Source organism: Ornithodoros turicata, chromosome 1, assembly GCF_037126465.1.
Source record: "Ornithodoros turicata isolate Travis chromosome 1, ASM3712646v1, whole genome shotgun sequence".
In the NCBI taxonomy this organism is placed as follows: domain Eukaryota; kingdom Metazoa; phylum Arthropoda; class Arachnida; order Ixodida; family Argasidae; genus Ornithodoros; species Ornithodoros turicata.
This window is the reverse complement of record NC_088201.1, coordinates 21,211,656-21,237,792: the sequence shown is the minus strand read 5'-3', so window position 1 is coordinate 21,237,792 and position 26,137 is coordinate 21,211,656. Positions and strand designations below refer to the sequence as shown.

General features: G+C 45.7%; 1 protein-coding gene and 1 long non-coding RNA gene across 4 annotated transcripts in view; both read right to left on the bottom strand.

Annotated features, from left to right (window-relative positions):
* The window catches only part of LOC135377613 (uncharacterized), a 171,293-nt gene extending 155,508 nt beyond the window's left edge, over window positions 1-15,785 (bottom strand). The window contains exon 1 of the long non-coding RNA XR_010418161.1: window positions 15,493-15,785. This is a non-coding gene — a long non-coding RNA (uncharacterized LOC135377613). The remainder of the gene's footprint in view (window positions 1-15,492) is intronic.
* A 2,600-nt stretch (window positions 15,786-18,385) lies between these two features.
* Window positions 18,386-26,137, bottom strand: part of LOC135377611 (protein PALS2-like) — a 40,857-nt gene continuing 33,105 nt past the window's right edge. For all 3 annotated transcript variants that reach the window (XM_064610148.1, XM_064610149.1, XM_064610151.1), the window contains exons 6-14: window positions 25,186-25,334; window positions 24,330-24,461; window positions 24,112-24,220; window positions 23,627-23,692; window positions 23,340-23,501; window positions 23,006-23,208; window positions 22,585-22,716; window positions 21,200-21,271; window positions 18,386-20,742 (exon numbers count right to left, since the gene is read on the bottom strand). In XM_064610148.1, the coding sequence (XP_064466218.1) occupies window positions 20,566-20,742; window positions 21,200-21,271; window positions 22,585-22,716; window positions 23,006-23,208; window positions 23,340-23,501; window positions 23,627-23,692; window positions 24,112-24,220; window positions 24,330-24,461; window positions 25,186-25,334 (1,202 nt within the window). In that variant the 3' untranslated portion in view covers window positions 18,386-20,565. The remainder of the gene's footprint in view (window positions 20,743-21,199; window positions 21,272-22,584; window positions 22,717-23,005; window positions 23,209-23,339; window positions 23,502-23,626; window positions 23,693-24,111; window positions 24,221-24,329; window positions 24,462-25,185; window positions 25,335-26,137) is intronic.

The window sequence follows — 26,137 nt, the reverse complement described above, 5'->3', positions numbered from 1 at the left end:
ACTGACTGATATTATGTAATTTTTAGTTGCTCTTCGTATTGTTTTACTAGTGCATACTTAGTGTATGCCGACGTATAGGTGTGATCGGATAGTATGGATGGCAATATGGGCACACACACAGATGGTATTATAAACGAATGTTGCCAGCAGTGAGTCTGAGCACAAGGCGATTGCCAATTAAGAAATCAGGAAATGGCCAAGGAAAGGTAACCTCATATGCTATCAAAGCTCGCCCGAGATGTCGGTATCACGGAGGCTCTCAACTGGATGTACCGGCGGCTGTAAATTAGGCTATAAACACACAGCGCTTACAATACCAGTCAGGAAAATCTAGTGCTCCAAAACAGTATTCCCTTTTTCTTTTTTTTTCTGCACACGCTTACACGCAATTTACCTTGATAATAACTCTATTATTCATGCAAAAATGACATTTTGGTATGTATATTTCTGGTAAGTAAGCATTATCAAATATTTGACTTCATTTACAGGGCGTTGGTGCAAAATACTTTTCAAAATTTTCATCGCAGAATAGACTTCTTTACCAGAAAACTACAGTAATCCTTTCCCCCATGTTCCCTCTCCCGGCCCTCTCCCCCTTCCCGGCCCGATCTGACCAAGCCAGATTTCTCCTCCGAAATGGGAAGTGACGCCAACCGAAAAAGGAGAAGCATCCAATGGCTATTCAGCCGGAAGGAGAACCATAGCAACGATGACGTAGCAGTCGGGTCGACTGTTGCCGTGTGTGCGATTTCTACTTCTATGAATACAGGGATTATCTCATTGAGCTGGATTGTTGAAAGGCGATGTTCCCCAAGGCCAGAAGTCTTCGGCCGAAATTTGGGGTGCATTTCGGTAGCACGCGGTGATGCACAGAAAAAGTTCGGTCCCGATTTCGGTTCGGACAGTTTTCGGACAGTTTTTCGTGCCATGCCCAGAAGAAGCACAGACTATTGGCTGCTCCCAACTTGAAGACATTTTGTTGTTGTTGGTTGGTTACATAAATAAATAACAAGGGGAGGTTGAATTCGCGCAAGCGAATTCTGCTACCCCCCCAAAAAAAAGAAGAAGAAAAAAAAAGAAACCATACGATCGTCCCACTGGTTCGCGGGATACAACAACAACTTTATTTCAGGATGATGGGTAGGGAGTTCATCGCCGGGGGATTGAAGTAATGGGTCCCGTTACAATTTCGCGGGATACTTCCACATTGTTCTATTCAATTTTATTTTATTTTCAGATGGGAGAGAGTAAAAAGCCAGAAGGCTGTGCTGTTCGTGAATGACAAAGGTCTGCAAATAACCAGTGGGGTCTTTAGCTGAAAAAAAAAGAAGCAAGAAACAAACAAACAAAAAAGGAGAGGACACTGATTGCCTGCTCCATATGTTCGAGTCAAAAGTTACAGAAAAAGAGGTGCTAAGGACACGCTGCGAGCTTCGAACTCCCTTCGAAGAAACATCTTTCGAACAAACGGCGTCGATCAACCGGCTTGCGATCAAACGGCTTTCGACCAAGCGGCGTTCGACCAAATGGCGTTCGATCAAATGCTGTTATGCTGTTTATGATGTTTCTTACTCATGTTTGTACTGTTATCAATTACTTTTCTTCAAATAACAGCTTAGGATTTCGGAATATAATTTCGGTTATAATGTGATGAGGACGATTCGATGGACTGTGGACGGTGGACTGTCAACGGACGGTGAACGAACAATATTGGATGAAAATGAGCAATATAATCTACATATAGCCGTCAGCCAAGGAATATTGGCCGCAAACTGGCAATATTGTTTACATATAGCCGTCGGTCAAACAATATTTCATGAAAGTTGGAAATATGGTCTACATATTGCCAGCGACCGAACAATATTGGATGAAAACGGGGAATATGGTCTACATATAGCCACCGACCAACGAATATTTGCTGAAAACTGGTAATATGGTCTACATATTGCCGTCGACCAAATACGTAATACTCGATGCAACTGGGCAATATTACCTACATACTCGTATAGCCGTAGAACAAATAATATTGGATGAAAGTGCGCAATATGGTCTACATATAGCCGTCAACCAAGGAATATTGGCTCAAAAATTGATAATATTGTTTACATATATCCGTCGACAAAATACTATTCGATGCAACTGGGCAATATGGTCTACATATAGCCGTAGAAGTAATAATATTGAATGAAAGTTCCCACCGGGGACGATTTCTTCTGGGATGATTTCTCCGTATCCCGGAAATTACAGGAGCGCCGTTGTGAACAGCTGAGGAAACGGATCATAGCCGATCAAGCGCTATCACATTACTTGTTTAAATTGGGTGGTACTTGTTTAAATTACTGTTCCTCTCTCGCAAAGTTTGCTGAGTACAGACAACGCGGTAAGATTAGAAAGCGATTCTCCGTCAACAAATAAATCTTGACTATGCCACGATGTGATTCATCACTGGTGATTTTCCAAGGTTCTGCTACTTTCTACGTATTTCTGGCAGATATGTTGGAAAAATGGTAGCCGTGTTCTTTTATAAAGGGGAGTGCTACAGAATACTGAGCGCAATGACCTTCTGTATTCGTACCAATGAAATGAAACGCATATGCCCACTATCCTGAGGCTCTGACTTCACGCTCGCTGAACGTGGGTATCGTCGGACTTAGTTCCCAACTCAACCGGACCGGAATACTAGTATTTTCATATATAGTTCTTTTTTGTTGTTGGTGGTGGTCAGACAATGATGTTGTAGTTGTTCTCTAATACTTTCTATGCTGATGTACCGTACTTTCAGCAGAAGCGGAGTTGTAAGGGCAGTGAAACAACTGAATAAGTGGGCGTAGAGCTTTTATAACCCACAAACATAGGCACAGAAAAAGATGTAAGGACAACTGTATAACCTGTGTCTGATCGACAGTAGAGAAATACTAGCATCCAGCGAACGATATCGCTAGCGAACTAATGCAGCGAACTATATATCCATTTTATGTTGTTCGTTGAATGGAATGTAGATCTAATTATTCATTAACACGTGAAAAAAAGAAAAAAGAACCCTATGTCTCCCAATTTCAACAAATCCGCAAAGCGAACGATAACACTCGGTCGGCTGTGATGTGCTTCATTCCATTTTCAGCCTTCTTATTTTCGGCCTTCTGACAGTTCGACGTTATGATTTTTTGGTCTTTTGGCTTCCGGCCTTCTGATAGTTCGACGTTATGATTTTCGGCCTTTTGATAGGCTCAATACTTACACTCAGTCAGCCTAAATAAATGCATTGCATTTAGCAACAGCTATTTAGAAAAAAAAGAAATAAGAAAAGGAGAAGGGAAGCTCCTAAAATTCTTTGAACTCCGTCTTTATGTACGCGAGGAGGTCTCGGAGCACAAATTACGTCTCATAATGAACTGATTATTACCCGGAAACTTCAGTACTATATTGTTAGACACTCCTTGGTTTTCACAGGGTACTTCACATTACACCAGACCTTTCGTTACTAGTTTCGTCACTAGTTCAGTTGAGAATCCCCAGTGACCCGGAGTTCCTTATCTTCCTCAGAAGGCTTCCCTTTGTTTGCGGTGCAAAGAACGACGGGTACAGGTTTTGGGTCATCCAACGCGCAACCAGCAAGAAGTGTCGAAAGATGGAAAATCCAGGGAACCGGTATCGAAAAATTGGCCGTATATCTCAAAATAACGTGATCGAAGTCGCCGTTGAAAAATAAACAACATGAACATGAAAATGCAAACACCGAACTTTTACTAACCTAATAAATAATTAACTACCTAACGTGCTGTTCCGTCGCGTCCGCCCCGCTAAGCCTAAGAGCCAAAAATGTGGATCTCGTTCGCTAAAATGACTTGGACAGATAGCGAAATTTGATGCATGATGTAAAACCCCGAGACTAGGGAACACGAAGGGACAGACACAAACACGAAGTCTCAAAAACACCTGTTCGTGTCTGACTTTTAAACATGGCATATCACCGTTCGAAGCAATCGAGAATTGTCATTGGTTTTCCTTTTTTCGCGAACGTGAATTTGGGTTCCGGAAAAGACGGTTGCCCATTGCGTGGGCGGAAATAATTGTGCAGCAGTCGCTTGATCGATTTTTCTTATTGGTTCACGTGGAGCGTTGACGAAAAAAAAAAAGAAAATAATAAGATAAACATAAAAATAAATCGATCAATAAAAGAAAGAGAAGAACAAAGAGAGCTGCAGTTCTAAATGCAGTTATCCTGAGGAACATTTATCTGTGTGTAATCCGCTTGATCGCTGTTTCAACATTACGAACATTACAGGGCAGTCCTGTTGAACGTCACTGGAATGTTTGTAAAGTCGGCCTTCCACTAATCGTAAATACGACAGATTCTCGTTAGCCTTATGAGACAGTTGACTGAGTAAGCACAAACCCGAAACGTCAAAATCGGGCAAATTGATGTTTCATGTGAAGCTAATAAACTCATCTCAATTCTCTATACGCGCACCGAAAAAAAAAGACGGTTGTTGGTCTCTGGTTGTTGGCGACAATGCCTCAGGCTCAGGCAATAATCCCTTTACGAGCAGCTAAGTAAGCTTTTGTTCTGGTCTCCAAGGTCATGCCCTAAGTCAGCGGTCCGGGAAAGTAAAGAGGACAGAGGAGCCAACAGGACGGTCAGGTGCGCACGCGCACGCTTGCTCGGCGGAAGGATACGATCCGCGCGGTTTTGCTGTCGCGTCACCAGATGGCAACACAGAATGACGCCGTTCACGGGGCTTTGAGTGGGCGATTTTGCGTACTCACGTTTCATGCTTTTTTATAAGAACTATAAGTGGTAGACATATAAATTTGATGTCTATCGATTCCTGAAATAATTCCAGAGAGAGTAATGGAAAAGTTTTTTTCGAAATGGCTATAGAAGTTTAATAAAACCTTTTCAAAGAGGGAGGAGAAAAATTGTGTATTTTTTTCGCATTCGTGACGTCGCCGTAAAATACATACGACATATATGAGAAATCCTGTAGCGCATTTCTCTTCATCTCGTCTTCCTCTTTATGATGAAAGCACCCGCGTCAAAATCTGCGCGGCGGTTACCGAGAGAAAGCATAAAAACTGTTCCATAGGAAATACATTGGGACGGAGAGCTGGTATGCCCTCTTAACGGATTATGCATAAGAAAGAAATGAGAACGTTTTTTCCCGCTATCTTCGTAATGTATATTCCAATTTGTTGTTGACTGTATTATTCATGTGAATTCTTCAGTGAGAGATTTCCGTCCTCATAGCGCAGGTACTGGACGTAGCTAGTCTCTGATGTGTAGTCTATAATTGTTAGTCCCTTGCGGATAAATATGCACTTAACTTCACGTAAATACGGGCCACGAATACTACACGCTTGTCTGCGCTACACACTGTGTCACACATTGTGCGTAGACACATAATGTTCCACGTGCAAAAGGCTTCCCCATCGCATACATTTTACGTGTCAAACCACTTCCACACAAGTAGACTCACGGGTTAATGAGTCCAAAGCCCCAAAGCCGACATATAAAATTCGGTAAAACACCCGTACGCACCAAAGCTACATACGAGGAAGGCGCCGATACGGCGTCAGTACCAGACCGTTACGCGCGAAATCGCCACGGGTGGCGCTGCCGATCAAGCGACCGCAGCGTCCTCTCGCTAGTGCACGGTGCCCATAGTCCTGCACCGTGTGGAATTAGCTGCCCGTCTGAGCCAGACTCTCGGAAACATGATGATGGCGATGGATATAAGAAAAAAATGAGGGGGTGAGTCACGACTAAATCGGACTGGCTATTCAGTACACCTACGTAGAGCAAAAAAGAAAAACGGGAAAGGGATACGGCGGAAACATGTTTGTCCGCCACAGGCTTGTTCTCCAGATTAAGTCCCACTGTGCAGCCGTGGGGAATAAGTAGGCTCATATCAAGCCCCAAGAGCAGATTTGTCTTCCGTCAGTGAACAACTATCGCACTGCTGAGAGGGGACCGTCGTTCCATCCTTAGATGCTTAATGGAACGTATGCCTTGCAGCAAGGGGTACGAAGCAGGTCAGAGGCTAAGTCTCCATTCCGGCCCACTGCGCAGTCCTGAAGAATGAGCAGGTTGATCGCGCCGCAGAAGCAGCTCTCCCTTCAAGCAGAGAACGAGTACTGCACTGCTGAGAGGGGACCGTCGTTCCTTCCTTACATGCTTAATGGAACGTATGCCTTGCCGCAAGGTGTACAAAGCAGGCCAGAGGCTAGTTTTCCATTCCGGCCCACTGCGAGTCCTGAAGAATAAGCAGGCTGATCTAGCCGCAGAAGCAGCTCTCTCTTCAAACAGAGGACGAGTACTGCACTGCTGAGAGGGAACCGTCGTTCCTTCCTTACATGCTTAATGGAACGTATGCCTTGCCGCAAGGTGTACAAAGCAGGCCAGAGGCTAGTTTTCCATTCCGGCCCACTGCGAGTCCTGAAGAATAAGCAGGCTGATCTAGCCGCAGAAGCAGCTCTCTCTTCAAACAGAGGACGAGTACTGCACTGCTGAGAGGGAACCGTCGTTCCTTCCTTACATGCTTAATGGAACGTATGCCTTGCCGCAAGGTGTACAAAGCAGGCCAGAGGCTAGTTTTCCATTCCGGCCCACTGCGAGTCCTGAAGAATAAGCAGGCTGATCTAGCCGCAGAAGCAGCTCTCTCTTCAAACAGAGGACGAGTACTGCACTGCTGAGAGGGAACCGTCGTTCCTTCCTTACATGCTTAATGGAACGTATGCCTTGCCGCAAGGTGTACAAAGCAGGCCAGAGGCTAGTTTTCCATTCCGGCCCACTGCGAGTCCTGAAGAATAAGCAGGCTGATCTAGCCGCAGAAGCAGCTCTCTCTTCAAACAGAGGACGAGTACTGCACTGCTGAGAGGGAACCGTCGTTCCTTCCTTACATGCTTAATGGAACGTATGCCTTGCCGCAAGGTGTACAAAGCAGGCCAGAGGCTAGTTTTCCATTCCGGCCCACTGCGAGTCCTGAAGAATAAGCAGGCTGATCTAGCCGCAGAAGCAGCTCTCTCTTCAAACAGAGGACGAGTACTGCACTGCTGAGAGGGAACCGTCGTTCCTTCCTTACATGCTTAATGGAACGTATGCCTTGCCGCAAGGTGTACAAAGCAGGCCAGAGGCTAGTTTTCCATTCCGGCCCACTGCGAGTCCTGAAGAATAAGCAGGCTGATCTAGCCGCAGAAGCAGCTCTCTCTTCAAACAGAGGACGAGTACTGCACTGCTGAGAGGGAACCGTCGTTCCTTCCTTACATGCTTAATGGAACGTATGCCTTGCCGCAAGGTGTACAAAGCAGGCCAGAGGCTAGTTTTCCATTCCGGCCCACTGCGAGTCCTGAAGAATAAGCAGGCTGATCTAGCCGCAGAAGCAGCTCTCTCTTCAAACAGAGGACGAGTACTGCACTGCTGAGAGGGAACCGTCGTTCCTTCCTTACATGCTTAATGGAACGTATGCCTTGCCGCAAGGTGTACAAAGCAGGCCAGAGGCTAGTTTTCCATTCCGGCCCACTGCGAGTCCTGAAGAATAAGCAGGCTGATCTAGCCGCAGAAGCAGCTCTCTCTTCAAACAGAGGACGAGTACTGCACTGCTGAGAGGGAACCGTCGTTCCTTCCTTACATGCTTAATGGAACGTATGCCTTGCCGCAAGGTGTACAAAGCAGGCCAGAGGCTAGTTTTCCATTCCGGCCCACTGCGAGTCCTGAAGAATAAGCAGGCTGATCTAGCCGCAGAAGCAGCTCTCTCTTCAAACAGAGGACGAGTACTGCACTGCTGAGAGGGAACCGTCGTTCCTTCCTTACATGCTTAATGGAACGTATGCCTTGCCGCAAGGTGTACAAAGCAGGCCAGAGGCTAGTTTTCCATTCCGGCCCACTGCGAGTCCTGAAGAATAAGCAGGCTGATCTAGCCGCAGAAGCAGCTCTCTCTTCAAACAGAGGACGAGTACTGCACTGCTGAGAGGGAACCGTCGTTCCTTCCTTACATGCTTAATGGAACGTATGCCTTGCCGCAAGGTGTACAAAGCAGGCCAGAGGCTAGTTTTCCATTCCGGCCCACTGCGAGTCCTGAAGAATAAGCAGGCTGATCTAGCCGCAGAAGCAGCTCCCTCTTCAAGCAGAGGACGAGTACTGCACTGCTGAGAGGGACCGTCGTTCCTTCCTTACATGCTTAATGGAACGTATGCCTTGCCGCAAGGTGTACAAAGCAGGCCAGAGGCTAGTTTTCCATTCCGGCCCACTGCGAGTCCTGAAGAATAAGCAGGCTGATCTAGCCGCAGAAGCAGCTCTCTCTTCAAACAGAGGCCGAGTACTGCACTGCTGAGAGGGAACCGTCGTTCCTTCCTTACATGCTTAATGGAACGTATGCCTTGCCGCAAGGTGTACAAAGCAGGCCAGAGGCTAGTTTTCCATTCCGGCCCACTGCGAGTCCTGAAGAATAAGCAGGCTGATCTAGCCACAGAAGCAGCTCTCTCTTCAAACAGAGGACGAGTACTGCACTGCTGAGAGGGAATCGTCGTTCCTTCCTTACATGCTTAATGGAACGTATGCCTTGCCGCAAGGTGTACAAAGCAGGCCAGAGGCTAGTTTTCCATTCCGGCCCACTGCGAGTCCTGAAGAATAAGCAGGCTGATCTAGCCGCAGAAGCAGCTCTCTCTTCAAACAGAGGACGAGTACTGCACTGCTGAGAGGGAACCGTCGTTCCTTCCTTACATGCTTAATGGAACGTATGCCTTGCCGCAAGGTGTACAAAGCAGGCCAGAGGCTAGTTTTCCATTCCGGCCCACTGCGAGTCCTGAAGAATAAGCAGGCTGATCTAGCCGCAGAAGCAGCTCCCTCTTCAAGCAGAGGACGAGTACTGCACTGCTGAGAGGGACCGTCGTTCCTTCCTTACATGCTTAATGGAACGTATGCCTTGCCGCAAGGTGTACAAAGCAGGCCAGAGGCTAGTTTTCCATTCCGGCCCACTGCGAGTCCTGAAGAATAAGCAGGCTGATCTAGCCGCAGAAGCAGCTCTCTCTTCAAACAGAGGACGAGTACTGCACTGCTGAGAGGGAACCGTCGTTCCTTCCTTACATGCTTAATGGAACGTATGCCTTGCCGCAAGGTGTACAAAGCAGGCCAGAGGCTAGTTTTCCATTCCGGCCCACTGCGAGTCCTGAAGAATAAGCAGGCTGATCTAGCCGCAGAAGCAGCTCTCTCTTCAAACAGAGGACGAGTACTGCACTGCTGAGAGGGAATCGTCGTTCCTTCCTTACATGCTTAATGGAACGTATGCCTTGCCGCCAGGTGTACAAAGCAGGCCAGAGGCTAGTTTTCCATTCCGGCCCACTGCGAGTCCTGAAGAATAAGCAGGCTGATCTAGCTGCAGAAGCAGCTCCCTCTTCAAGCAGAGGACGAGTACTGCACTGCTGAGAGGGGACCGTCGTTCCTTCCTTACATGCTTAATGGAACGTATGCCTTGCCGCAAGGTGTACAAAGCAGGCCAGAGGCTAGTTTTCCATTCCGGCCCACTGCGAGTCCTGAAGAATAAGCAGGCTGATCTAGCCGCAGAAGCAGCTCTCTCTTCAAACAGAGGACGAGTACTGCACTGCTGAGAGGGAATCGTCGTTCCTTCCTTACATGCTTAATGGAACGTATGCCTTGCCGCAAGGTGTACAAAGCAGGCCAGAGGCTAGTTTTCCATTCCGGCCCACTGCGAGTCCTGAAGAATAAGCAGGCTGATCTAGCCGCAGAAGCAGCTCTCTCTTCAAACAGAGGACGAGTACTGCACTGCTGAGAGGGAATCGTCGTTCCTTCCTTACATGCTTAATGGAACGTATGCCTTGCCGCAAGGTGTACAAAGCAGGCCAGAGGCTAGTTTTCCATTCCGGCCCACTGCGAGTCCTGAAGAATAAGCAGGCTGATCTAGCCGCAGAAGCAGCTCTCTCTTCAAACAGAGGACGAGTACTGCACTGCTGAGAGGGAATCGTCGTTCCTTCCTTACATGCTTAATGGAACGTATGCCTTGCCGCAAGGTGTACAAAGCAGGCCAGAGGCTAGTTTTCCATTCCGGCCCACTGCGAGTCCTGAAGAATAAGCAGGCTGATCTAGCCGCAGAAGCAGCTCCCTCTTCAAGCAGAGGACGAGTACTGCACTGCTGAGAGGGGACCGTCGTTCCTTCCTTACATGCTTAATGGAACGTATGCCTTGCCGCAAGGTGTACAAAGCAGGCCAGAGGCTAGTTTTCCATTCCGGCCCACTGCGAGTCCTGAAGAATAAGCAGGCTGATCTAGCCGCAGAAGCAGCTCTCGCTTCAAACAGAGGACGAGTACTGCACTGCTGAGAGGGAACCGTCGTTCCTTCCTTACATGCTTAATGGAACGTATGCCTTGCCGCAAGGTGTACAAAGCAGGCCAGAGGCTAGTTTTCCATTCCGGCCCACTGCGAGTCCTGAAGAATAAGCAGGCTGATCTAGCCGCAGAAGCAGCTCCCTCTTCAAGCAGAGGACGAGTACCGCACTGCTGAGAGGGGACCGTCGATCAATCCTTGCGAATGCTTAGTGGAACCTATTCCCTCGGGACAGTGGGTAACTGACATTTCTTCCGCGTCTATGCTCGCCAAAGTTGGTCCAACGCTCGCTCTCCGGATGTCACGAAATATATCTCGCCAGGATTATGCGTTAACTAAACGGATGCATTAATTCAATTTCGCTTCTGCTGAATGCTCAGTCGCGTCACTGCTTGCGACAAGTGGACATTCCCTCAACGCAGCCATCACTGTGGTGACTTTTTTTTTTATTCCGTGTTAGCTAAGCGAAGCAACTGTGGCTATGAGCAGCGTACAGACGTAGACAGATGGAGAAAGGACAGCAGGAAGGAGTGGGGAACAAGGGGTTAGTATGCGTCCTGGCCGACTTCAGGAGGAACTGTGCCGACATTCGTCCGGAAAGTCTGCCGGAAGACCCAGGAAAAACGTCCCAGACAGCCCAGCCAGTGCGGGGATTCGAACCCGCGTCACCTCACAGCCTCGGCGTTCAAGGGCGATCATCCTAACCACTATGCCACGAGAGCTGGTACCAGAGCCGTTCCGAAAGAGGGGGTGGCGATAGGGGCAGCCGGGGTACCTTCGATAAGGGGGCGCCGTACGGCAAGTCTGGACAGCACGGTGGGCAATAAAGCGACAGCCGGCATAATTGTCACACGCATCCAAAAAAATTTGTTTCAGTGTTGCTCCTATAAACTACACAAAAAAAGAAGGAAGGGCGGTGTTATAAATGAGCGGTACACATGTATTCTCATCGTACCACACTAGAACTGTGCGACCAACTACTGCAATTCACACGGATAAAATTTCGTTCGTTTCGAAGTTCACTGCTACAGGCTGCTACGTTATTTCTTCGACTGCGACGCACGAGACGCCGGCGACGGCGAGTCTCGGTCAACTGCCCCATCACCAGTCTTCACCTCGGAACAGCATCTTGTCTGAAGGCAGAGGGGGGGGGGGGGGGGGGGGCGCTCCAGGTTTATCGGCGTTTAGGTGGCGTAGTTTTTTTATTATAATTCAATGACACGTTTTCTGGGACACCCTGTATACAGGGTGTCTCAGTTAAATCCCCGGACTAAATAATTCGCGAACCGGTGCACCAATCGAAGAACTTTCTTTTTTACAAGTATCTGTCCGATACCACGTACAAGCTGCGCACCGTGTGAATGAGTGGGAGGCGCTCATTTTTTTAATTAAAACTCAAATGAGTTTTGTAAAAAACTTCTAAAGCAGGACGCTGTCGGCATTAAAATGGGTACTACCCCTTTTGGGACCTTCGGTGGACAGTGGATGGTGTTCTGCCACCGAAGCGAGTCATTTGTCGCAGTAATTAATTGGTTTCGGTTTACATATTTTTGTCGCGACTGGTCGCACTGAAGCGCAAAAGGACGCTCTTCCCCTCCCTTATCCACCAATGGATTATGTCCTTACACCAATGAATTACGTCCTTTTGCGCTTCACCGCGACCAGCCGCGACAAAATATGTAAACCGAAACCAATTAATTACAGCAACAAATGACCCGCTTCGGTGGTAGATTTTTCTCTAAAAGGTGTCCGCTGAAGGTCCCAAAACGGGTTGTACCCATTTTAATGCCGATAGCGCCCTGGTTTAGAAGTTACGTTTTTTTACGAAACTCATTTGATTTTTTATTTAAATAATCAAATCATGAGCGCCTCCCACTCATTCACACGGTGCGCAGCTTGTAGGTGGTATATCGGACAGATACTTGTAAAAAAGAAAGGTCGTCGATTGGTGCACCCGTTTGCGAATTATTCAGCCCGGGGATTTAACTGAAACACCAGGTATAAGGCACAACAGAGAAGGAAAAGTCGAACAATCTTTTGTATGAAGTCGTTTTGCGCTGACGAACTGCTTGTTACAAAGTCTTCGCCTCGTTACGCATAACTCACGACAGGGTAACCGCACAACGTTCTGCATGTGCAGTGTATCGTCACGAGTGCTTTAATTCTCAGTGCCGCTAGAGTTTTTGTCTCCCCTCCTCCCAAGACAAAAGCTCGAAAATCGCCCCTGCGAAATTAGCATGCAGTTGCCAGAAAGTTACCAGAAATCCATCACCAGAATGCCCGGATATGCTGCTATGTTTTCTAATAATAATAATTCCGGGCTTTACGTCGCGAGACAACTGCGATCATGAGCAACGCCACAGTGGTCGGGTCTGTGGACTAATTTTGCCCACCTGAGGATTCTTTAAAATGCGCCGAAATCTCGACACACGGCACAGCACATTTTACGTCCCTCGCCGGAGACGGCGTGTCTGAGCAACTACCCTTCCACCAAGTTGCCACCGCCGTCGACCGGGTTTGAACCCACAATCTTGTGATCAGTAGGCGGACGCGCTACCGACTGAGCCACAGAGGCCGCCTACTATGTTTTCAAAGCCGTCCTCGCTTTTATTGTAATATATCTTCTGTAGAGATAAAATAAGGCGACATTTATGTTACTTCACTGCGGCATGGTAGCCAAAAAAAGATTTCGGGGGCGGGGGGGTCCACTATGGGGACCTTTAAAGAGGGAGGTGTTTCCCCTTCCCAAATGCACTACCAAAGGTACGATTTCGGGGGTCTAAAGCCCCCCCCCCCCCCCAGCTATACGCCCATGCTTCACTGTCTGTATGTATGTCGTTTGTCCACACACTTTATGTAGTCACACGCACGATTCTCAGAGCACGTTGACACCAAACGTGACAGCGCCTTTAGTGTTCAAATCAAATAGCTTTTCTGGGAACGTGGTTCGCTTCTTTTTTTTTTTTTTTTGCTTACCACGAAAGTAAAAGAGTGGAGTGCGGTACAAACGTCTATGTGTTTACAGTTACTATGTAAACAAAACGAACAATCCACGTGCTTATCCTGTGGCGGCTTTCCTTGCTTGTTGGTATGAAGGTTTTGTCTTCCTCAGCCACGAGAGGATGGATAGCAGGGCCGGCGATAGGGGTAGGGCGAGCAAGGCAACGGCCTTATAGGCCCTGCGCACAATGCCGTCAACTAAGAACGACTAATATTTTTGTTTGGTGTACACCCAATGGCACAACCGATCTTCAACTGAAAGAGAATTAAACAGAAGAATATGTTTCCGTCGTGTGCTGAGAAGAAAAAAAAAAAAAAGAAGCCCTGGTCGCTTCCAAGTTCTTCATGTTCACACATACGTAGAGATGAGTGCACGCGGGTATGAAAATTCGTACCCGCACCCGCGTGCGCACGGCCCGCATCCGCAGCAATGTCACTGGTGCAACCCGCACCCGCTCATAGCGACGCGTACCCGTATACCCACAGACGTACCTGCAGCCCAATGCGTACGCAGGTTTCAGTTATGCCACATGATCGTCACGGCGCGAAATGATTTATTGATGCTGGGGACACTGTCCGTTAGTGAGCCACTTTTCCAAGGCGTCAGACGCTGAGGCAACTGTTGACAACGGTTGCCAGCTTATTAACGCGCAAAGTACCAGTCGTGGTTCCAAATGGTGGCCAAAATTAGCCCCATGCGGCACACATAGTCAAAGAGTAAGCATACGACGCGGTGCCATTAGATGACAAAGCTGGTCACACACGACGGAAGATCTGGATATGGTGGGAAAGCGAAGAGCGCCTTGGAAAGTATTTTGAGCCAAATCTTCGCAATGAATCGGGTGGTGCACCAAAAGCCGATGTGCTGGCTTTGCGCCTGCGGGTATTGCGAGTATACGCCGCGTAATCCGCAGAGGCAGTGCGGGTCTACCCGCTGTTATGACTTGGCGACTGGCGCCATACCGGACGACACCAGATCGGCTGCATACGCGAAAACACGCTGCAGCGAAACCAGAGATCCACTTGAGATCCACCACTACCTTCGCCGTCAAAGATCAATTGTCTGCCGTCAGTTGAAGATGAAAGGAACTGAACTGTGCGGTGCGTGAGAACCACGTGGACCTTGCGCGCCAAAGACTTTATATAGCATTGGACACTACAGCCCATCTCTCTCATTCCTACTCATGTGAATCATGTGAATAAACTGTTACATCTTTATCTTCCCTCGCTGAGTCTCCTTCGGCCTGCTACCACACCCGGAGTCGCAACACCGCGCGTTACTCGCAACCCGCGTACACACGAAAATGTGTACCCGCGAAGAACAAACTTGTGCGGGCATCCACGGGTATACAGGCACCCGCACTCATCTTTATACATGGGTGCCGCGTATCACGTATACATATTAGCTCGTGGAGTCAAATTCGGGAACTCGAGATATGGGGAGGCTGGGGAGGTTTGTGAACTTCTTCCAGTACTTGTAGCCAGTGGTTTATCCAGAATCCCAAGCTCGGAGGGGTGTTGGAAAAAATGGGGGGGGGGGGGGGTCATTATAGTCATTATAGTATAGTTACGTCATTACAGCTTAACATATCATTACCGACATATATGTCTCACTTGTGTACATCTGAATTTGGGAGAATCTCAATGAGGAAACCAAGTACTGAACCAGTTAATGCATGGTCAGCGGCTTTTTCATGCAGCTACATTTGTGTCCGGTGCATCACTGCAAGATTCGCGTCTGCTTCGACCGAAAGTGTTATTACATGTTGGCAGCGAAAAAGGCGTGAAGAGCCACTTTTCTGTAATAGTTGCAGATAAAATAGGCAACCAATAAAGGCTTCACTCCCACTCTCTTTACGTTCTACCGCCAAAACTATAGGTCAGGCCGGGCCTCTTCAGGGGCCCGCCAGACCTATGGGACTATGTTATGGTGACATGAGGAGAGTGGCCCGGGGCAGGGCTCGGCAGGCCTCGTCCCCGGCCTCCGTAATTTCTCTTGCCGACCCTGCACGCACAGACACAAAATTTTGTATCCCTCTCCTCTCTTGCCAGTTCCCGTGTTCACTGGTGTAAAAGGGGCCCCGCGATGTGCCTTTGCCTCAGGACCCGCACACCCTTTGCTCCGGCCATGATGGATAGTATTTACGAGTACTTACGATCATTACAAGTCTCCCGGTCACGAATCATACATTTGTATTCTGTAACGTAGAACACGTTCTTGGGCTCGCATCCCTCATTTCCAGTGTACGTCCGTGCCTAGTGGCGAATTCCATAAGCAGAGCTGGTTCAAGGTTTTCCTCCGGTAAAGTGCAAAAATTGTTCCGTTGGAAGAACCGACAGGAAATGTTCCATGAAGGGGGCAGAGACAAAACATTTGGTCCACCAGTTTACGTTGGTTCACGTGGATTCAAACGCGCGGAGCACGACAGAAGAGAACAGGCAGAACAGATATGCGCGCGACAAATGAGGGCGGTAACGGCGGTAATGTTGGAGAGTTTTTCCGGATTTGTGTTTTCGGTAGCGCCAAAACTGGTCCTGCGCTAATAAACCAGTACTACTTTCTGTTGTTGGTCGTTGTTTCGAGGAATCCTGGGGTGGCTATAGATGCTAGATCAGCTAGATTGCAGCGCCACGGCCCACGGGCACGCACTTTGCTGGCAGATGGCTGATGTGTGGGATTGGGTGAGATTGGGTGGGATCATTGAGCAGATACACACCATAGCACATGTCATTCCGTTGGGGACGCAATCCCGCACAACACCGCCAGGTAGGCACTTGATACCATAGATTGAGAAGTTACCCGTCAAAAAGAACTCGTTACAAGTTAAGTTACCGTGTGAAAAATGTAACTAAGTTAGTAACGAAGTTCTTCAGCCTGAAACGTAACTCGCAGTTACTGAGTGACTTCCAAGTTACTTCGGACACAAAATAGCATTACGCAGGTGCAGCGCGCATGACCAGTTGAGTTAGACCTTGGCAACTCAGCTGTGGAGGAGTGCAGCACGCGTAGGTCGTTTTCGTTTATGTCCAACAATACACCTCTCCCTGTTTGTAAACAAATGACGTCATAGTGTTCGACAGCGCCACAAATTTTGTAGAATTGAACTACGCTTGGAGCTAGAGGTGAACAAGGTCGGGCCCGAAAGCCACGGTCTTGAGGGGATTACGATATGGTCCCTTAAAGGGACACGACCGTTGGTGCTGCTTTTCTTTCAGTGGGAGGCAGAGAACAAGTGCCCGTTCGTGGAACCCAGCCCTCTTTCCGATTTGTTTCGGTTTCAGTCTGTGTACCAATGTCATGATGACGTTTCTCTGGTAGAGGTCCATAGGCGGAAAGTTTTCAATCTGCCGGAGGGGGCAGGTGCACAACATCCCCACCCCCCCTTTCATGCACAGAGGTCGGGCAGGGTGTCGGGATTTCCGTGCTGCTACGTTGTGAGGCAAATTTTTACAGGATTTTCATGATCACTCGCACGAAACATGGGATTCTTATGATATCCCTCGAAACTTTCATCTTGAGTGTCAGCTGGGTAGACTTTCCGGAGAGGGCCTGCCCCCCCCCCCCCCCCCCCCCCCAGGAAAGTTCCGGGGGTACCTCAGGCCCCCAAGCCCCTCCCGCAGTCAGCGCCTATGTAGAGGTCTATTCGAACGCTTTGCATCTTACTCCCTGTGGGTGCACAATGGTTCAGCTTCATTTCAATGGCAGCGGTTCTTTCTTCCTGAATAAGATACTGTCATTGATTGAATATCACGTTTCATGGCAAAAAATGCCATGAAGGAACCGGAGAGAAAGCAAGAAAATATGTGGACGTGAGTGAAAAGCGAGTTGAAAGTAACTTGGAACTTAACTTAAGTTACTTTGGCAAAGTTACCTGAAAAAGAAATGAGTTCCTCTGAAAGTTACCATGGCGCAAAAGTACCGAGTTAAGTTAAGTTAAGTTACCAAAAAAAGGAACTTAGTTACAGGAACGAGTTACCTCGAACTCTGCTTGATACTCACCCGTCGTGGGTTGAAATTTGGTCTCTGTGAAATTCGCGATTAGTCGTCCCGTTTTTGTGGTTGCATGCAGCAACTCGTGAACAATACCACGTGACAGCGCAGAGCTAGCCCTCTCAAGCGTGTTGAGTCAGAGCCTCCTATATTATATTGCATAGGAGGTTATTACCCCATAATGTTTAGTTGGCCCTAGATTGCATGTGTAGCATGCTATCCATGGCTGGACCCCCTCCTCAGAAAAATCCTGGATCCACCCTTTGTTATTGCTGAGTGTGCTCTGAACCGACAACCAACCATGGTCGCCCCCCTTGATTCCACATCCACAGGCCCACCGTGCCATCTCAGGCAAAAGTGGATCCACTTGGGTTCCAACTCAAATTTCTGCCATGGACCAGAGGGGCTAGGAATGGGCTTTTCCCCTCCTCCTGCTAAAGAAGGGTAGGTGTGCAACAACATGCAAACACGTTTGTGCGACCATATGCCCTGAGAGGGGCACAAACAGAGATTAGGCTTGTGTGTTAATTAATTAATTAATATCTATGAAACTGCCTTGTGTGCAATAAATACCCATCAAACATACTAAAGCGGTTGCACCCACAGATATCAGTGCATAATTACATTATGTACACATTGTACTCTACAACGTAATAAGAACAAAAAAAAGTTTACGCTGTGCATGACTCACATAGCAGAACAGAGACTCTTGAGCATACTCCCACCCGAGCAATGACATTGGATTAGAATGTGCATTAACAGCTCCTAAAGTTCCCAGAAGACTCTGACCTCTTCAGTAGCCCCCAATGCCATCTAGACTGAACAAGGTCTGCAAGGGACTCGATGTAAAGTATTAGCAATTCTGCCAATCGCAGCCATTCTTCCAGCCACATACATGGCAAAGAAGGCAGTGAGCAATGGCAGTGCTCCTAAGGGCAGAAGCTGGCAGCTTCCCTGATGAAACAAACGGCCTGCTGTGTCACAGCAGCATCAATTTCCTTGGCCACAACCATTTATGTGGTGGTTGTGCACATGTAGTTGTATATTATGGATAAACGTGCACGCAACAATATCTGCAACTTTATTTTAACTCAGAAACATAGAACGTATCTCGGAAACTTGTTTCCTTATTCTTCGCCTATTACGTAGCGACACAGTGGAATGTACATAAAATGGACGGATGTTTTCACAGTGCATTTGGTTACACCACGAGAGAGAAGCACACTGTTGCCATTGCAAGGAATCATCTGAGACAAACATCAGCTAGCACCTATTTCATATGATCCCTTGACAAACCCCAGGTTATGATGGCTCGGTTACTGTTTTTACTTGCTATAGACAGACGTGTTAAATTCACACTGGGTCATCGCACTAGTGTGTGAAGACAGTTTATAAGCTGACACTGTGCATAGCTATTTCAAGGTAAAATATGTCAACAGCACTGCAATATATAATCATGACATAATGGAATGTATTTGTGTAAGCAAAGCTCAAAATATTGAGAGATATTAAAATGTAATGTACTGAAGGTGTGATGCCTCCTATTCAATTGCAATTAGCAATCCCTTCAGCATGGGAAAACAGGGGAAATCCTGTTTTTGCAACAAAAGTAGCCCAACTAAGTTTTGCAAAATGATCACAACCTGCTAGCACCAAACACTGGAGCAATGATATAGCAGTTGCACTGAAGTTACGTCACAATTTTTTGCATTATGAGACAGTTATTGTTATCTTATGCTCAAGACATGTTTGCATCAAAACTGATGTGCTCATGCCCAATCTGTAAATATATACTCTAAAATATGTCCATCATAGTACAGTGCAGTGTGTTTACGTAGCACAAAAATGGCCCTTATAAATGTGTGGAAACACTACGTCTAACCATCACAGTGAGAAACTGAGAATGTAATATGCAAATCCTGTTTAGCATTTTCACCTTTCATGATGAACAAACTGAATCCTTAGGGGTTACCTTTCACATTCCCTAAGTGATGCTTTCCAAATAACTAACATAAGGTGTTGGGTTAGAGGTAGGAAGTTTACATTTCCGCCTGGCACAAGTGCTGATTATAGAGCAGCACAGAGTATTTTGTTGTACTCAAGAGAGTATAACAAAAATATTCAGGGCCAAAAAACATTACAAGTCAGAGCAAGACAAAATGCACATTTGCATCTCCTTGAGAAAAAGTAGTGTAGATAGCAGCTCAAACACAATGACTACATTGGATGATGAAGACTACAACTCAAAGTTATACAATACAACACAATGTTTAACCCCCCCTCTGTTTCCAAGGCATGTTATACAAGGTACCACTTGATATGGGAATCAGCACCATGTAATGAGCATGAACCGGGCTTCAGAACTAAATGCAAAGTATTTGCTCTCTTGAAGTATAAGTACACTAGCATGGTACCTAAGAATGGACGACACTACAAGTATCAAGTGCATCATATGCTATTATATACACATTAGCATCCCAGCTCGCACATATTTTAGGATATACCATAGTTAATGAACACATATTCTCAAAAAAGACTATAAAAGGTGCATGCATTGCATGTTAGCTCAGATTTCTCATATTATTGCTATCTTATAGTCTAACAAAATAGTATAGCAGATCTATAAATCCCCTTTTGTGTAATTACTCAAACGTTGCCATACCAGCACTGGACAGCTGTTTTGGCTTTATTGGGCCATCGTCAGCAGTGCACAGGTAGGTAACTTTTGCGTGGATGGCAGGATAGGGCTTAGAAATACCATAAGTTGTTTTTTCCACCACAAGAACACATGCCACTACTTAATTAAAGAAACAAGAAGTTTAGATTAAATTCATACATTGTCCACCAAGAAGCAGGAGTACTTTGTGATTAAAGCACTTGTACATTTGGGCAAAACTTCCTACCCGTTTTGTAAGCATGTGCACGGGTAGCTGGACGGTTTCTGAACAATACAATTGTACTCTTTGTTCTCCTGACAGGGTATTTGTTACTCTATATTTCCTGGTAAATACAGCAACGATTATAACTTGCACACTGACATCGATCTGCAGTATTGACTCTCATATGCTGTCAATATTCGATATGACAATTTTAACCAAAATAAACTTGAGCACCACAGCTGAGGAGGCTAATATCCTTCTCCCCACCATGGAAAATGCACCCACCGGGACATTTGTCAGTATCGTGCAGATAGTGTGTCATGTCACAATACACATTTACCAACAATAAGAGCACACTCCTAGTAGACCCATGAGATTGGTACCCATTGAGATTCAGTTGAAAGTGACTCAACAACATCCTTGAGCTGTTCGTAAGTCTTGTCAAAGTTGCTGTTTATCAGTACGGTATCAAAGTATCGCGCATATGCTCTCTGCAGTTGGGCGCTTTCTTCTACAGTTTTTCTGAGGTCCTCATCCTTTGTAAAAAGGGGGAAAGATAAGAAAATTGAGTCTCATCATGTACACTGTACCAGTCACACAATAAAAACATGACCGATGTGCATGTATGTTTTTTATTCATTTATAGCTATCAAATTCTTAGTGCTTGTTTGAAACATCTAGAACACTGTGTCAATAAAAGTAACATTCTCTATCAGAGTCAACTGTCACAAATTTTCCTGGATGCTTCTTTTTTTAAGGTACTGTAAAGAGCAATTCCAATGCAAACTCGTGTTTGGATTACCTGCATCAGCTGGAAGTTATTTTGATGTAGGGGCAAATGCGCTTTCTTTCTACTAATGTTGTTCTAAAGACACACACAAAGGAAAATAGTGTGGTACAGTTAACAGCTCCTAAATACGCAGCTGAGTTTGAAGCACACAAGATGGCAATCAATATTTTTGAGTTAGCAGAACAATAACAGGTAAACCTCACCTCCTGAAGAGATGCCAAACTCTCTAGTGTCCGTGCTCTCCTTGATCCATGACGGCTCATTGCTCTGTCAAACTAAACAACACGCATCACATCAGCTACACCAAGAACTAGAAAAGCAAAAGCTGATTACCTACACGGCTGGCCTTTCTTAAATGTTAACCCTCCATACAAAAAACTGGAACTACAGATGACTCGGACAGTCGCATAACCTCACCATTAAAGGGACGGTCGCATTCGTTCCAGTTGATTTCGAAACTTTGGTGTTGTTTTATTCATCGTGGACCACTGCCCACGGTATTGAAGATCGCACATGAAATAGTCGCACAGTTTGACTGCTATTCGATAGTTTATATGACTAGAGCAGACGCCGGATGTTGAGAGAATGCCGGAATTCCCTCTCTGGAAAAAGGTGAAAATGCCATTCCCGACACCACCAATCAGAGCACAGCCTGTACGGCGCCTTTCTCCTGAGTGAGGCCCTCCCACTCCTCATGTTAGGGAGTGATGTCACTCTGATCTTGTTGCTGCCGGAGCTTCCGCGGCAATGGAAGCAGAGTTTATCTTTAAAGTTTGTTTATTTAATATATAAGCACTTTCCGGGCGACAAAATTAGCCAAACAGATTAGTGGCCGATGCTGAACATGGTGGTATCTGTTTCACAGATGGGTTTCTAGGTGAGACCGTCCCTTTAACAATCAGCGACAATTCATTTGGACACAGTAAATACTACACTTTACATCCACACAAAGCACACAGCTTTTTCAGTTCAGTGACAGTGACACATCCAGATGACACAAAAAAATTCGAAATTATCAGATTAACTTTATTTATTGCACACGTCGGCAAAGCCTTTGTGGTATGTGCGTTTAGTTCCTTGGTCCTATGAGACCAGAACTTTACTGGCATATGGCTTCAACATTTTTCAGATTAACCCACAAACCTGGAATCCCAATCACAACCCAAAGCCTGGCATGGGATACCCAACCTAAACACCTTTCAGTGATGTTTTATCTGAAAGGAGAGCCAACAGACTCTACTTCAGATGGTAGTGACTGAACGGCAGTGGCAATCAGTCAAGCATTTTCGCATATTTCCTATTGACTGTATTAAGCAAAAGCAGAAATAACTAGTCATTCCTCAGCAGCATGTTTAAGTTGTTGCAGATAACACGTCTACTTATTGCAAGACAGCAACATGTTCACAAAATATAGCAAAATAATTTCGCATGGTGGACTGCCTTTCCTACTGAGTTATCGTTACGTTTAAGCACGAGTAATTGTGCTTTCACTCTACGTGGCATGTACAAGCCATTCACATGAAATGCCACAAGACTGCTCTGCACAAGGCTTACTATGTGTGTTCATAAGCTGTAATATTATACATACCGTCAGGTTGCGGCTGCTTCCAAAGCCATGGTGGCGTCCATACTCCTGCATTTGGCGCAACTGATCCATTTGAGGCGCAGCAATGAACACCACATATGGCATGAACTCTGGCGTCGTCAGCAGTTTTAAGTACTGCGGATATAATTATGACAGAACTTCAGTGCAGCGACTTCATGCACATTCTCTACATAACAAATGGGAAGTTGCACAAGAAATGTGGTCATGCTGCACACAGCTCTCTATGCAAAGAAACATTAAAAATCCAACATTAGACCAATCTCACTACTCCGGAAGTTGGAAGGGCAATACACTCCAAGTAGCACAGGTGCATTCAAAATGCTCATAGCTAGGCATACCACCTTCTCTGTTTTCAGTACAGTGTGGCTGATACCATTACTCAGAGTCTCTTCCTTTCACATACCTGTGGACTACAGTCGACCACACACAGCTTCCCTGTGCGAATCACCGCACGAATGGTGTCCAGCTTGGTTCCATAAAGATGTCCACCATGCTCGCCCCATTCGAGATACTTATTGTCAGCAATGTCTGCTTCCATAACTTCCCGTGACACAAAGTAGTAGACTTTGCCATCTGTCTCATTATCCCTGATTGGGCGTGATGTATCTGAAGACAAAAGTTGCATCTGAGATGATGGAAGAACTTCATAATGTTAAGGTGCTGCCTACTAATGGCAGTGGGATGCCATTGGTAGGTTGATAATACATAATTCCAAATAATAATAGAAAGAAACTAACGTGGGAGGGGTCCACCGAAGCTCTCAGGATCGTGATTGATAAGCCTGCACTTCAAAGTACGTCGTCCAACCCCTTGAGCTCCGACTAGTACCAAGATTCTGCGCTCAAATGGTGGCATCCTTGCAACTTCTTCATATAATGGCAACTCAGCCTTTTCAAACTCTAAGATTTAAAAAAAAAATTGGTCGCGTTAAAAACAAGATGTGTGTCCTGCACCATGAAAACAATCACGATACCTCAATGCTAATTTCAAAAGCTGCCGCGAAAATTAGAAAGGTGATACGTACCTGCACAGCACTTGCTTTCGTACATCGTCTTCCTCTTTTTCTTAGTAATCCTTGTCCCACACATTTCTAGACACAAATGAATGTGAGACTTAATGTTGCATCAGTACATGATGACATAAAGAATAATAAAAATAAAAGTGAGGATTATTTGATTAAGATAAACTTGTCCGCAAAACTATATGCAAGAATCTGCTTCGTTACATTGTTATGTACATTCAGTCCTGTAGGAAACTGCTGGCAGAAAACTGTCTTGCATAATAAACAGAGTACTCTAGATGCTAGTACTCATGTACCCAAACTTCCATGTTCTAAGCTTCAGATAAGTAACAACTTCAAGTAAAAACAAGTTGTGTAATTTTATCATACTTTATATAATACTGATGTCATAGTTTTCAGTAGCATAGATTTTGACATGATGGCCCATATACTGGGCATGTGTAACAGCATCTCAGTCATCAAACACACCAAAAAGATGATGGCCTTACTTGTTTTAGTGGCATAGTCAAACTCTGGACGAACAAATGCTCTTCTCCTCTCTTCTAATTCTTGAGACGGTATGAGGCCTGCTGGTCCAGAAGCTGCAACACGTTTGGCCTACAAATGCAGTTGCATAATGAACACAAAATCTACCTTCTAAGTATGCAACACATTACATGACATGACGTTTTGATGCCTTTGGGAACATTAAATATTGTTCACACACCTGCCACCAGTTTGGGTCGTCCTGGTTCAGCACTTGAAGGATGTCACCCTGCTTGAATTCAAGGCCAATCTCCTTGCAAGGAAGTAAGGTGTCTTTTGCAGGGTCATATGAATATAATGCCTTTAGGAAACACTGAAAAAGAGCCCAAAGATTAAAATTTGAGTGAAATCGGAGCAATGAAGTACAAGAAATTGACATTCTATTTTTCATGCGCACAGAAGGATGCAATATATCAACCCTGCGTGAACAGGGAAAGGAAGGAGAGGGAAAAGGAAGTATGAAAAATGGTATAAAATATCAATCAACATTTTTTTTTTTTTTTTTTTTTTTTTTAATTCTGTGTTAGCGCCGTGAAGCAACTGTGGCTATGAGCGGCATACAGTTGTGGACAGATGGAGAGAGGAAGGAGGGGGAAACAGGGGAGGTTAGTATGCGTCCTGGGCCGACTTCAAGGGGAACTGTGCCAACATTTGTCTGGAAAGTCTGACGAAAAAACCCCAGACAGCACAGCGGGTGCGGGGATTCAAACCCATGTCACCTCCCAGTCTGAGCGTAGAAGGAAGTCATCCTAACCACTATGCCACGGGAGCTGGTATCAATCAATGTCGCTCCCAAAATGCGACACTTCTTGTTATATTAATCCGATATATGACAGAATGTTACTGCATTCTTTGACATATTATTACAAATTCTGCACAGTCTAGCAATGCAACTACTTAATGCCTAATGAGTTACATATGGAACATAGTACCCCACATGGAAATTTCCAAATCATGCTTACAGAGTTTTAGTATAATTAGAAGTTTAGTACATAATTAGAGTAATTGGCATGCTATGTTAAAAGACATGAACGTACTTGAGATGTTGGAATGCTGTCATGATATGATGGCAGAATCTTAAAAGTAACACTTCCTTGTGCTTTCTTCATCTGATACTGTAACTGCTCTGGCGTATGTACCGGCACACCATTCACCTCTAATATTGTGTCTCCAACGTGTAAAAGACCTGAAAAACAAAGTAAGCGATTTCATCTAAGGTGGGTTCTAATATGCACGATATATTTGGGAAAAACATTCATGCCTGCCACAAAATGTTCTACAGGAAATAATGGAGAAATTAAAAATCATGAATTTGCCTCTGTATGCTTTGAAGGCACATTGTACAGTAACATCTGCTGTGCTGTCTTACCACATCTAAAATTGCAAAAACAACAGCACCAAAACTGTCTGAGCAAAATGGGCAATGATTGTAATGTGTGTCAGCACTCAGTGGCATTTCAACATGGTCTCACTAGACATAGAACCAAATTCACATTCTCAGATAACAAGGAATTCTTTACAGCCCTAGCACGAAGTTTGTAAAAATGAATCTATGATGCCATGGCCAGTGGTTTAAGAGCAGTATTGCCGATAAAAACAGCTGTAGCACAGAAATTCGACTCATCCTAGTTGTTTTATACGGTTATGAGACCTGGATATTTTTGAACAACTAAACTATAAGTAGAGCCTGAAGTTTTAGGGTTTAACCCGTTTCTTCCCCGAATTTTCACCACGAATTGCAGGTTGGCTTTTTAGGGTGAAACCCAATTTTTACCCAGCAAATTGCCCTCACCGAAACATCTGTAGGAATGCACACTAGCTTGTTTGGCAGCAAACGCAATTACATCACCGTTTGTACCAAACCAGTACAGTTCATTTGAGTAATAGAGCCTAATTTCCGTCTGGGAGACTGCTCTGATCCCGAAGAACACTCACTGTTCAAAATATCAATGACTCTTGCCCCGACGCTCTTTCCTTTACAAGGCAGTG